Source organism: Chelonia mydas, chromosome 13 (assembly GCF_015237465.2).
Source record: "Chelonia mydas isolate rCheMyd1 chromosome 13, rCheMyd1.pri.v2, whole genome shotgun sequence".
Lineage (NCBI taxonomy): Eukaryota > Metazoa > Chordata > Testudines > Cheloniidae > Chelonia > Chelonia mydas.
The window spans coordinates 21,111,264-21,125,469 of record NC_051253.2 but is presented as its reverse complement, the minus strand read 5'-3'; the positions used below and the strand labels follow the sequence as shown (position 1 = coordinate 21,125,469).

General features: G+C 41.7%; 1 protein-coding gene across 2 annotated transcripts in view; it reads left to right on the top strand.

Annotated features, from left to right (window-relative positions):
• Positions 1-3,501: 3,501 nt before the first annotated feature.
• The window catches only part of TOP1 (DNA topoisomerase I), an 84,998-nt gene continuing 74,293 nt past the window's right edge, over positions 3,502-14,206 (top strand). Inside the window, exons 1-2 of one of the 2 annotated variants that reach the window (XM_043526799.1) lie at positions 3,502-3,684; positions 4,442-4,466. In XM_043526799.1, coding sequence (XP_043382734.1) covers positions 3,652-3,684; positions 4,442-4,466 — 58 coding nt within the window. In that variant the 5' untranslated portion in view covers positions 3,502-3,651. The remainder of the gene's footprint in view (positions 3,685-4,441; positions 4,467-14,206) is intronic. The other variant, XM_007057182.4, reaches the window with a different exon arrangement.

Below are 14,206 nucleotides of genomic sequence, written 5' to 3'. Positions count from 1 at the left end.
TGAGCCATTTGCAACAGTGAGTAAGGATCATAAAGTACCTGATTCAAAGCAGGGTAGGCACTGCGTGTGTTGAAGAGTCTATATGGCAGGTTACCGAGCATAAGAACATGGCTAAGCTTGACAGAACAATTATGGGAAAAAATCTTCATGCATCTTAGAAACTTTCTGCTGTCTCCCTGCAGATGCCAACTCCCACCAGAGACGTGGTTCAGCGAACACAGTCCAATCTCCAGTGTGGATGGGGTTTAATATCAGGCTTCTATGGCCTCTGCCCGTGAGTAATTTTTTATTCCAATCCTGTCTCCCCAAGGATCAAGGAGCAGATTGGAAAAAGGGCAGTGGTACTCTTCCATGAAACAGGGTCCACCCACTTGAGACACCAAGATGATGTGTCACTCACAGTAGATTATCCAGATGTCCAAGATATGATCTCTGCTGGGTTCCTTGGGCTTAGTTCCCCCATAGAAGACACAGATGTCCTGCTGGGCTCTGCAAGGCTCCTTGTGTTTTCCCTCCTTTTTGAGGAGGGAGTCATAAGAGTGGTACTATCATCCAAGCACCAGCCACCTAAGGTGCCAGAAGGAGTTGTCACTAAATGCTTTGATCAGCAGTAAAAGAGTTAACAATGTTGGCATTTAAATGATCATTATTGGGCTTTGACTTCACACTTCATTGATGGCTTCTCTACACCGTGCCAACAAAGTGCACTCAAGGGGTTGATTTGTAGAGCCCTCTAATATATTACACTTTCCTTGACCTGAGCAGACCCTGCTGGTGTGCTCCTCAAGGTACATAGTTTGTATTAACATAGCCGTCATCCTCAGGGAAGGTTCATACCTCTTGGTGCTATTGTTTCAGGCTGTCGGCAGATGTCTCTGCAATGGTTACACTCGTTTCACATTTTGAAGGTTTTTTTTGCAAACGGAAGGACTAGAAACTTGCTTTAAAAAATAAATCCAAGCACAGATTCTGGAGCACAAGATACACTTGGAAGAGGTGATAGTGGTATTCTATACCCCCAAATCTCCCCCATTCAAGCTCTGATAGAAACTATCTCAAGAACAGTAAAACTGGCCCTACTGTACTACTTTCTTATAGTAAATTAAACTGCTGCTTCAAACAAGTGTATCTCTAGGGGTTTCTAAGGCTGCCTAGATCCCATAATTTTGGCACCAGATAAATGCCCTGCTGCAACAAAATGCAAATAGTGTAACAAACCACTGGACTCCTATGAGTTCCTGATTATTCCTATGCTCCCACCAGGGTCATTCAGAACTTCAGTGTGACTGTGGAATAGAGCTCAAATATGAATGCTCTCTCCACTTGAGCCAAAGGAGAATCTTTGTTAGTGCCCATGCTACACAGTCCAGCCAGTTCATTAGAATATATTTTAAAAACTATCAGTTACTAAATCAGTTGACATAATAAACAGATTTGGAGCCAGAAATATTTGGCTGGGGCTGGTAAAAGGGGAGTACTCACATCCTCTTCTGAAGATTGTGAGAAAGTGACAGAGTTTTACCCTTACAGGAATATAAATATTCATAGCAAATAGGTAGTGGCTGCTGCTGCCTGCTCACATTTCTATGTATTTCCTGAGCCCTTCATTTAGCCTGGCAGCATAGGATTATTTTAATGTCAAATCAAGGATCCAGTAGTGTAAAGGAGCAGGGGAAAGGTACATTTCATGTAGTAACCCTGGAAGGAAACTCCAAGATGAAGACTTGAGGCAGTCCAGTGAGATATTGTACCAGCCACATATACTAAACTGTCCTTTCAGTAGATCAGAGAGAAAGCCCTTTTGGTGAGGCTGTGAACTGTTGCAGAACACAAACAAATGTTTTCAGATTCTCTTTATAGGAAGGTATAAGATTCATTCTCCTTCAATTTCCATATAGGAAATTATGTTTAAGGGACTGTTTACACTACAAAAAAATCTGTTGGCTGATTGATCCCATTTTCAAAAGAAAAGATCCAACCTATGAGGCACTACTGATTATTGCCCTTGCCGTAAAGCCCAATGCAAGTCTAGCTGTGCATTTGTACAGCACCTACCACAGTGTGGCCCTTAGCAGCCAGGTGCTACGCAACACACATAATAAATAATGAAGTTTGGTAATATGCTCAGTGGTTCTACGGTACACCCACCTCCACTTATAGCCAGTACGGCTATGATTATCTCACAATTTGATTTTGAACATTTCACAGATTTAGACTGAAAGTGTCAGTGCCTGATTCTCCAGTCTACATCAACACTATTCATTTGACTGCAGCGGAGCTACTCTGGCAGAAAACCAGTGTAATAGAGTGGAGAATCAAGGCCAAAATATATAAGAAGCCACATTTTGGAGAAAGATTTCAGAAAATAAAACAATCACAATTATTTATGCTATGCTAGAGTTGCTCCTGGAGTTTACTAAAATATAGGAAGACTTGTCCATACTCCAAAAAGTCCACAATCTTAAATAAACCATAACACAGCAGCAAGCAAAGACAAACAGCTGAAGTGGTGGGCTAGGCGTTATACAAACACACAGTTAGTCACAGTCCCTGTCCCAGAGAGTTTTCAATCTAATTTATAAAATATGACTTTGAAAACGAGCAATTAGTAGGATTACAATTGAACCCTTCCTGCGCCAGGAAATGGGCTAATTTAGAGGGAAAGTTGGGGGGATGGGAGATTTCCTTGGCTTCCTTAGAGGATGGATGTGTGCAACCCCACACACTCCCATCCACTTCTTGCTAGCCTTCTCTCAGCCTGCTTGAGGGGCTCATGTATTTCCCATCCTGATCTCTCCCTCCCACGCCCCCATCACCCCAGCAGCTGTTTGATCCCTGTTCTGTGTACTGGGGTCAGAGGCAGCTGAGAAGAGCTGTATGGGAGGCAGGTCGGAAAATAAAGTTGCTGCTCCTGCTCCTGCCCTCCAGCTTTGGCACCTGGCTCCTCTGCCCTTGTAATGCAACCCTTAGCTGGAGCTGACAGTCAGCAGTCAGTGGGGCTTGCAGAGAAAGAGTGGGTCCCCACATGCAAATAGAGTACCCCTGCAGGGGAATTCTTGCGCATGAGCGTTACGCGCACGTTGGGACGGGCTTTCGTTCTTCCACCGTGGGCGGGCAGGAGTCTTCCCTCGGAGGAGGCGTGGCAGGATATGCAAATAAGCGCCGGCCTTTCCTTCGTGACTGGAGAGAGGGCTGGAGGGGCGGGACCGGATATGTAAATTGCACCCGGCGTTCTGAAAGGAGGGAAGAGTGCTGCGTACGCAAATAGCAAACCGGCTTTTTTCGTAAATTGCGCAGAGGGGGGTGGTGGGCGTGGCTCTCATGCAAATCTAACCCGGAGTTCTGAGAGCCGAGAGGAGGCGTGGCTGGAATGCTAATATGACCGAAGCTCTCTTCTAATTGGAGCTGGGGACAAGGCGAGGCCGAGCATGCAAATATCGGAACCCACTCCTTTCCTCCTTCTCCCCCTCCCGTACCAGACCCTCCTCTGGTTTAAAAGCAGCGGCGCCTGCGCACTGAGGGGAAATGAGGACTTAGTCTGTTACACAACTAGCTGCTGTGCTGAGTGAGGGGGCTGCACTCTCCCTTCGGCCTCAGACTCTGCTGCTCCCAGGCGTCTCTGCTCCTGTGTAGGCCTCCCCACCAGCCGGCATGAGCGGGGACCAGCTGCACAACGACTCCCAGGTGAGGGACCCGCACGTACCTTCCCATATCCCTTCAGGCACTTGGGGCCCCAGTGGGGCCCTCCAGCCCCCCAAAATCCCCTCAGGCACTTGGAGGTGCCCATGGCCCCCCAGTATCCCTTGGGGCCACGGGGTGACCTCACCCCCATATCACCTTAGTGGGGGTAGCCCTCCCTCTCCCAGAGCTCTGGATCCCTAACCCCCTTGGCTCCCCCTCCCTATTTGCCCTCGGACACTTAGGGTGGGATGCCTTGATCAGTGCCCCGCGGGCTCCTCCAGTCTCTGTGATTGGTGATTTCCCCATAGACACATAAAGGTCTGTAACCTTCCTCCCCCCCCCCCCCCCCCCCTTCCCCCAAAAAAAAATTCCAGCCAAGCCACACACGGGGGGATTTTTTTTTCTCCTGCCTTCCCTTTAAAAGACAGATCCAGAGAGGATAGGAATGTGCCCCCCCCTTTTCATGCGGGGGAAGGGGTACCAGGGCAGGGGTGCCCCAGAGAATGGATACATAAGCATGAGGGGGGACTTAAAATAGGTTGGGGGGAGGTTAAAACTTTGGGGCGCTAGGAAGTCTGAATTTCGCCCCCCGCCCTTGATTTGTGGGGGGGACCCCTCCCAATACGTGTCTGTGTGGGAAACGAACGGTGATTCGATTTCCTTCCTCTTCATTTAAAACTGCCCCCTAGATCAGGCTCTTTTACTGTTTTTTGAAAACCTACATGATTTTTTTTTCACTCGCTTCCACTTGTCCTTGCAGATCGAGGCGGATTTCCGAGCGAACGGTGAGTCTCTGCCCCCTCACCCCCGCCTTTTGGGGGCGATTTACCCCCCTTTACCTCCCCTTTTCGCTCCCCCCCCCCTTCTGTGTTACTGAGGATGGTAAAGGACAGACATGGCGTCCCAGAGACTAAGTCCCGTCTCCTCGCTCACCGGCCCCATTGTTCCCATCGAGCTGCCAAATGCTCCTGCTTCCGAGGGGCTTAGGCTCCACCCGACCCCCTCTTCTCCTAGTGGGGGCAATGCAGGCCCCAGATCCGGTCCCTCTGGGTTTCCTGGGGTCCCCTTTGGGCCCCGATTCCTCCCTGGAAAGTCGCCTTGTCGACGGTCAGGACTTAGTCTCTGCGCCATTTTCTTTTTCTCTCTCCTCTCTCTTCTGTGTGTGTCTCTTTCTTTCCTTCTCCTCCTACCCTGAGCTGCCGAGCAGGAGCCTCCTGCAGAGAAACACGGGAGAAATCATCACCTCCCGACCCACATACCCTCCCAGAGAAGGGGAAAGGCAAAGTTTTTAGGTTAAATAAATCACTGAGCAGCCTTTATTCCACCCACCCCTCTCTCTCCTCTTCAGTTTTGTTTCTTTCAGTCAATTCCTCTCATCCCCTAAAATGAAAGGTGGTTACAACATGTTGCTCTTTAAAAGATTCTGCTGCATCCATTTTAAGACCAGGATTATTTCTTTCTTTGCTGTTTAATTGATCTAACTTTATCTTATTGGGTAGAAAATTTTAATTCAAATAATTGCATTTTTTTTTATTTTTAAAAAGGAGTGTAAGCAATTCCAGAAAGGTAGCCAGCATCACTTCAGAAAGTTTGCAAGTTGGTTGTTCATTTTTGGGGAATAAGTTGTAGGATCTCTGTAGGTGATTGCATTTAGGAGGATGGCTACCAATTTTTTGCATACTGCTGGGTCGCATATTGGTTTTGTTTTTTTTCCCAAGCTGGTGGGTGGTATACTTAAAAGTGGAGGGGGGGGCCAGAGGGGGAGGTACAATTTGCCTCTGCATGCATATGTCACTGTCAAACGACTGGATTTACTTGAAGAGCTCTGTCTGTCCCCTAAGTAATGGGGATGGGAGGTTGAGGGGGGGAAGGATGATGTGCCTGTTGTCTAAAAGTGTTTGCGTTCACTCCACCTCTTTATTAAGGTGTTTTCATCTTGCCTCCCAATCCCATTGCAATAATACTGTTTTTATTATGCTGGGTTCTTGGCATTTGTAATCATTGGACTGTTGTTCTGGACAATATGTTTGATGCCTAATTGCTTTGCAAACTGCTATACATGTAAATATTCACAAATATAAAATATTTGTGTATGCACATCTTTTTATATTCATGCACATAAATGCATTTTATAGATAATGTAAATGTGTATATAACAGAAGTGTGCAGATACAAATATGCTATTTAAAAAAAAATTTCCCCTCTACAGATAAAATAATACTTAATAAATAATTATTTTAAGGAAGAGGGGAAGATACTTCATTCCCTGGAACTATAATAAGCATTTTTAGAATTACTTTAGTATAAGTATGTCTATAAATATTTGTAACCTCCCTGTGTAGGAAATATTTGCTTAAGGGTATGCTTTTTTCCTGGGGAAAAAGCTCCACTTATATGCTGATTTAGATATTTGAAATAATGGACTCCCCTAGTCGTACTTCCAGTGGACAATCTTAACAGTGTGTCGTCGTCCCCCCCGCCCCCCGATATTAAGGCTGGCTGTACACTATTTTTATTGTTGCCAATTAGGAGTGGTTTAGGGACATAGAGCACTTGACACCCTTCTGACTCTGTGGGTTTTTCTTGTCATCTCACAACTGCTGAAGAAAGTCTAGTACACAGATTTAAAGTAAGCATGTACCACATATCTCAGACAAAATGTATATAACTGGAGAATCAGATATGCCTGATGAATTTCAACCGATGAAGGTTTCATAGAACTCTTCCTCCCCATCGTGATTCCAAGCCTTCCTTTGACTGTCATTAGTCTTCATTGTAGTTTTTCTCAAGCAACAGAAAGGCAAAATCTTCTGTGTTGAATGCTGCATTTGCTAGGCTTGTTAAGGGAGTAACACTGTTGATAGTCCATGTCCTTTCTGACCTTGCCACCAAAGCTGAACCTACTTCAGGAACCTGCTGTCTCTTCACTCTAAGGTTCTTTCATTCTTGCTTCCACTGTACAGTAGTACCTCTCACTTCTGTGTCAGACATTATCACATGCTGATATTAGAAATATCAGTTTTCATTTTAGGCATGGCCATGGGAGTCTGGGCTTTTATGTACTACTTGTTTGGATCCTAGTTAGTTGCAAGAAGTAGAAATGGGTAGAAAGAATCCCATATACATTATTCTGAGCACTTAAAATTGGTTTGTACTTTAATGAGATTGTATAGAGCTGTTTGATGTTGTTGTTAGGAGGCAGGGCCTGGACAGAAGCCTAGGGCCCCCAACTATTTACACTTAAAAGAGTGAAGGGAAGTATTTAGTCCTGAAAGAGTCAATGTGGTATTGACTACTCAATCCACATACTATATAAGCGTTAAGCAGACATACTTACTGTTGGAACAAAGAACTCTATGGTTTTTGTCGGTAATACAGTAGTTAAACACTTGTAATTATTCTTAAGACAGGAAACTTGGAATCTATGTCTATGACTATACCACTGTAATGTAATCACTTCAGATGTTACAACCCAAGCTAGGTGGGTGTGGATCCTCTAGTTAATGGGAGATATCTAATGTCCAAGGATGTTGGTGGTTCAATTTTTGGCACTATTATCTTTTAATAGGGGCTAAATTGATGGAGTAGCATGACGTTAGCATCAAGGGGTCCTAGAATCAAGGTCAAGTGTAAAATGGAAGTGCTGACCATTTCTGATCACTAAAAATCCATGCCACTCCTAGCAAGTATGTCCCGAACCATTCTAACTTTGGTAATTGCATTTTGTGTAACTAACCAAATTCCCCCTGCCATTTAATTAGGATACAGTATTTTTCTTCACCTGAAGTGTCTTCTGTTGTTGCTGTGCACTGTTAAGAATTTGCCATCTTTGGTTTTAGAAGTGGGTGAAGTGATTCCTGTGTGTGTAAAAAGAAAAGGAGTACTTGTGGCACCTTAGAGACTAACAAATTTATTTGAGCATAAGCTTTCATGAGCTACAGCTCACTTCATCGGATGCATTCAGTGGAAAATAGTCATTTTAAGTTGACAATCTTGTAAGTGGTGTGCTGTTTAAAACACCAACCTGAAGCATATGTATTATCTGTGAATGGGGATAATACTGTCCTCCTTTGTAAAATGCTTTGAGATGTAAAGATGAGTAGTGCTCTAAAAGAGCTAAAAAACCATCCTCAAGATCTGAATGCAGTATAAAGAAAATTTATTTCCTGTAGGAAATATCTTAAAGTACATTTATGAAAATGGCACCTTCTTATTCAACAGATGTTACTACTTTTTACTCCTGTTAGCCTACAGAGACATTCTCGGTATGCAAGAACTACTAGCTGGATTCTTTTCTGGCTTTAGCTTAATCAATAGCATTGTTAACCAAGTTCCAGTTGAAGAACCTCTTATTGCTAATGGGCCAGAGGGAACCCATCTTGACTTTCAGTTCTCCTCTTGTGTTTGCAGAACATAACAATTAGAAAAATCTTTGTTTGTAAAATGAACAAACTGGATATGGAGCATCTAAGATGTTCAACACCCACGATTTTATTTCTGCAGTATAAGACCATGTCTTGCCTGCCTATTATTCTGTGTTCAGAACTTCTATTAAAATTTAACGGTGGTTTTGCATAAAAATTGTTAAGATGTGGCCCCTCAGTGAATTTCCCCTTTTGTTGATTTAACTAAATATCTTAAGATGGGATTTAAGGCCAACGTCACTGCAGTAATCGGTGAAATATTAACTGGACTTGAGCACAAATTTTGATTGTCTGGCTGTGTGGAAGCTTATTTTTAGAAGCTGAATGTTCTTGAGTGAGAAGTGCTTCCTTTAATAGCTAACTTTAAAAATGCCAATAGTGTGGAAAAGCAAGTATCTTGTCAGAAATTGACAGTTTTGTAGTGTTATCATGAGCATTAATAAGACAGCTTAGAGGCAGCTTTGTGTTGTGGGGGGAGCACTTGAAAAGGGGGTGAGAAATGGAAAAGGGAAATTTAAAATTAAATGGCATTGGAGCTGAGCAAATGCTTTGTAAGTGATGGAAATTCAAAGGCCACTTTAGTATGTGGTGTTCTATCTTGCATGAAATGCACATTTCATTTAAGCTGAAAAAGTTGGGCATGCGAAAAACGTGACTCAACAGAAAGGAGTAAACTTAAATATTAATTAAGTTTTTTCTTAAAAAAATAAGATTATACAAGATATTTTATTAATTTTTTTGATGCACGCAGCACTGGTAGCAGTTGAGTGTTGCTAATGTTGCCAGGAAAGTAATGAGTTCAGGAAATGTCAGCCTGCTCTCTATTTTAATATATTTGTAATTATTAGGAAAAATCTTTTTTTCTTAAATCTCTTCCAGAAGACTTGTGAATAACAAGTGTATTAAAATTAAAATGTATTCTAAACTATAGTGGGGAGTAATTGTGGCCTGTTAAGAGGAGTAGACTAGCGCTCAGGACTCCTGCTTGCTAAGTCACTGGTAGAGCCAGGAATAGAAAGTGACCTTTGGCAAGTCACTTAATCTCTCTGCCTCCATTTCCTGTTCTGCAAATATGTGGGTGTTATTACACTTACCTATTTGATCTTGACTTAAAAAGATGGAAAAACTCCAAGATTCTCAAAGCCATTTTTAGGTATCCCATTGACTGAAAATTATAAGGTACTTCATAGTTAGTTTAAAGAATAAGCTTGTACGTGACTCTGCTTAGTTGGATGTCATGCAGGTGTAGTTTTTTAATGAAGAGCAGAACTCCCTATGGAATTTAGTTCTATATGTACCTAAGCAATGTTGTTGCAGGCACTACATAGCAGTAAATGAACCTGTAAAAACTAGTAATCTTGAAGCCAAATCTCATACTGGGGCCTCTCTTCCACTCTCTGGATTCAGAGGCAAAACTCTCATTGACCTCCCTGGGAGCATGATGTAGTCAGCTGTCTTGGATCACAATCCAGAACATCTGACATTAAAAAGACACAGTTTTAATACCATTTTTAAAACATTTAAACATTTGTCTTGCTTGTCTGCAAATATCCTTCTCTCTTCTTGTGATAAATGCATGTTCTGAGCCCTAAGAAATGTAAGAATTGCAGTGCCATCATTTCCTAACTGCGATGTTTTCACAATGCAGGCACTTTTATAAGGGCCACACCGATCCTGTATTCAGATCAGCAGCAGTTGGGGTTGCTTGCAACACTTGATGAAAACTGCTCATCTTTGGTTTTTAAAAGCACTTTTTAATATTAACTCAACAGTTATTTTTAAACCTATGGTATCCCACAACATTGGTCCCAAACACTGTTGTTTACGATAGCATTATTGCAGTGTTTGGCGCTTATACTGTAGCATAGTTCTATAAGGAATGCTGCAGGCTTTGTTACAAATGAAACACTGTAGCAAGCTGGTTATTCCTAACATATGTCTCAGAAATATCAACTGCAAATTAAATTTAGTGAAATGTAAATTTTAAAAATGTACTCCTGGTAATATCCTTTAAACATCATTATGCTGAGTAAAACTAGTGTTTCATTATTGATGTTGAAATCTGTTAAGTGTTAATTGTTCTGGTGTATATGTGGGTAGCTTTCAGGTTAAAACTTGGTGCAAGACTTTTGGGAGAGCAGAGATACACATGTTTCTATTAAGCTCAATCAATTTTGTTTCTGTTGTGTCCCAGCAAAACTCCCTAAAATGATTAAAGGTCTGTGTCAGGGACTAATGGGCCCGCAGACTTTCTGCTTTGATAAAATACGTCTTAACATTGTAGCAATGAGAGGGGGGGAAAACACTATAAGGTAACTTCTGTTTATCTGGAGTGTTGGCCACCTCATTTTTTTATGTCCCATAAAAGCCATTCGTCGGCTGAGATGTCTTTTATTCAAAGTTTCAGATCTGTGCATGACTTCACATTTGAATTAGACATCCAGTTTATCAAGGATTTATAACATAAATTTTGATTTAACTTTAGCAAGCCAAACAGCACAACTGTAACTTCAGTTATTTGTGGGATTGACCACTGAATTCCAGCCTCCTCTTGAGCTGCGTGGTCAGTACAAATGGCAATGATATGTAATTATAGCAAGTACTTCACATCTCATTGACTCAAATTCTTCTATTAGTGACTTCCCAGAATGCTTGTTAAAGCAATACCTGCTGAAATAACACAAGCTCCTTGCATCAAGCTACTGTTCTGTTAATGAAAATGATGTTGTAGGCAGATCCTCAGCTGGTGTAAATTGTCATTGCTTCTTTGTTGTTACTTGACTAAAGAGAGAGGCCGTGTTGAGATACGGGTGGCTTCTTTCTTTTTGAAAGGGAAAATTTCAAATAAGAAATAATCCCACCTTGGAAAATGTTGAGGACAAATCCTTGCTGATTTTTCTTATCTTTCAATTCTGCTTGAGCTGGCTCTGCTAATTTAATACTAGATATCCTTGTTAGGCAGGCGGTTATTAAGAAATATTTATTGGTTTGAACTGCCTTTATGACTTCTAGTTTTATAAGAAAGTCCCACAATCCACACGATAGGAGTCGAATGCTATTTAGTGTTATGGCATTATATATATTCTTAGCTACATCTTTTTAAGGAATTTTATCCTGTGTCTTAATTATCCAGATATGAAAGAGACTATTGTTACATATTCAGTGTTTACAGCCTTACTCCCCTAGAGTGTCCTGTTTGATTTGACTAACACAGGCAAGTGACACGTGACAAATATGTGCAACCATGGCCCCCCCGCATGACTGTTGGTTATAACCTGTTCGGCAATGTCAGCATTTAAGCAAGTATCATAATTAGACTTCGAAATGAATTCCCCATTAAGGTAACTTCAGGAGGGTTTCCTCTTAATGTTGTTTCAGTTCGATTGGAGAGTCAAAAGACAGCAGCATTCTGGGTTATATTTGTAAAGCTGCTTTACAGCAAGAAGGGCTAGGAGAAGACAAATAAAAAGGTAGAAGAATGTAGGTTCTGTCAACTACAATGAAATCTGTGAAGGAGAATGACATTAATCGTTTGTTGTTGTCCTCGGACTCTTATTGACTGTCTGCTCTAGGGAACTTTTTATTAAAAATAATTTCCACCATACATGCCTCTGGTAGCTTCCAGCATTTACAGCTGTTAGTTAAACTGCTGAAAAGCATGTTTAATTGATACAATAGTTAAAAACCTCATCTGGCCAGGCAAGGGGAGACTTGCTCATTCTAGGGCTCCCATCACTGGTTCAGCTGAACTAGTGGTAGCTCTGGTAAGGAATTTTTGTTTTTAAATTCCCTGGTGTGAACAAGTCTATAGCAGCTAACGCAGGGGTTCTCAAACTGGGGGTTGGGATCCCTCAGAGGGTCACGAGGTTATTACATGGGGGGTCACGAGCTGTCAACCTCCACCCCAAACCTCACTTTGCCTCCAGCATTTATAATGGTGTTAAATATATAAAAAAAGTGTTCTTAATTTATAAGGGAGGTCGCACTTAGGGGCTTGCTGCGTGAAAGGGTTCACCAGTAAAAAAGTTGGAGAGCCACTGATCTAACACATTCTTAGCATAGTGTTTGTAAAACTCCCTGGGCTGGCGTAAATTCAGAATAATGCCTTTGACTTCAGCGTTATTCAGGTTTACCGTACTTTGAGATCAGAATCTGGCCCAAGTGGTGGTGTTTGTATGCACATCATTTTTTTTTAATTGCTAATAATTGTAGCTGCTGCTGTTCCTGTTCACTGGTGACCCTGTAGGATCATGTGTCCTTGAAAAGGTGACTTGCAAAGGGGTGGGGGGGGGGGGAAATTGATGCATTATGATATATAAAAAATGCCTGAAAGTTATTGGTTGGCTTTGGTGTGTGCATGCGTGCCCGTGTTTTTAAATTGAGAAATTCAGGTCCTGTTTGGATACCACGATGACTTAAATATTTACAGAATTGTGACATCAGATCCAAGACAGAAAGTTGAGCAATTGAGACAGAAAGGGAATTTAACCAGACTTTTAAATACCTTTTTTTTGTGTTTTGGGGTTTTTTTTGTTAATACCTACTTAACTCCAGCGACTAAAATTTTGGCTAAAAATCTTTTTTTTTAAACCATCTTCCGAGTCGTACTATTGCAGGTGACAATAATATTCAATATAAAAGTTGTGTTAGAGCTAACAATAAACATCCTTCTCAGAGATCACCCAAACCAGTGGAGACCAGAGTTGACTCTCCTGTTATTAGTAAGGTAGTCAGTCGCAAGTGGAATGGGGTGAGCAGCCTTTTAGACCTTTATACCTCAAAGAAGCAAAAAAGGACAACAAACCAAATTCTTCTTTCTTTGTTAAGCCCTTGGCAGGTCATCTTTAACAACTAATGAAGGGGAGAAGATGGGATCTGGAATGAGCAAAGATGATCAGGGAAGGGACAGACCTTAAATGAATAGCATTGCTACTGACAGAAACCTGTAAGCTCTCAAATATGTAGGGAGAATATTTTTTCCATCATCTTACAGCACAGATATCAGTTATTAACATATCGTATTTCTGTTCTTTTTATCCCTTGTCAAAGACAAATTGCAGAACAGTACCTCTTAATGTTATGTTTCAGAGTAGCAGCCGTGTTAGTCTGTATTCGCAAAAAGAAAAGGAGTACTTGTGGCACCTTAGAGACTAACAAATTTATTTGAGCATAAGCTTTCATGAGCTTCATTTGGAAGAACGTTTGTTTAATCTGTTGCTTAAATCTTGATGGCTTTTTCAGTTGAAAGCAGCCTCTACAGCAGTTCAGTTTAGCCGGAGAAAATGTAGTTTGTCCTGGCAACTGCTGGGAAGTTGGAAACAGCTAGTTTCCAACATAAAGGAATTACAAGGTCAGACAGCATTGAACGTGCTTTCCTCTTGCCTTTGGAAAGCTTTGGGGAAAGCATAATCTGTTTGAAATACTTGTCCTGGTGGGATGGGGGCAGTGCAGGCTCAGATATGGGGAGAGACGTAGCGAGGCCAGTCATTGTTACTTGTCATTGGGCTTCAGTGTACAGCTCTTATTCAAGAAAAACACATCTGTGCATCTAGTTAAATTATATAAATACTTTTTTGAAGTTGGAGGCGCTAATCTGGGGACAATATGATAGTTGCAGCATAAAGAGGGGAATGCACCAAGACAATAGAAAGTTGTTGTATTAAAGGGTTCCTGTCAATCTCTCTTAGGGCCAAAAATAGCTTCCCAGGCAGATCCTGGTGAGTATCTTTTTAGATTCCTGGCTGGTATTTTTTGGTCATCCCAACCGTAAACCCACTTGTGCATTCTCATAATCTGCTACCATCATGGCTTTAGTACAGTTTTGTGTGTGTGCTTTTTAAACTGTCACGTCTACAACAGTTGGCTGTAAAAATAACATTCAGCCTTATTGAAACACTATCTTTGGTACACTGAGAGAATGGCTTGCTGAATGAGCTTCATGGTGCTCCTCTGAAGGAGTGAATCTGCATTTTATCACCAAAGTTCACGTAGATAGGAATTTTATCCTACGAATAACTTCATAGGTTCTGCATTTAGCAGACTTCTTTAAAACAGTAAATAGAGATCATTTTCTTCCTCAAGGAAACCATAGTGTACACCCA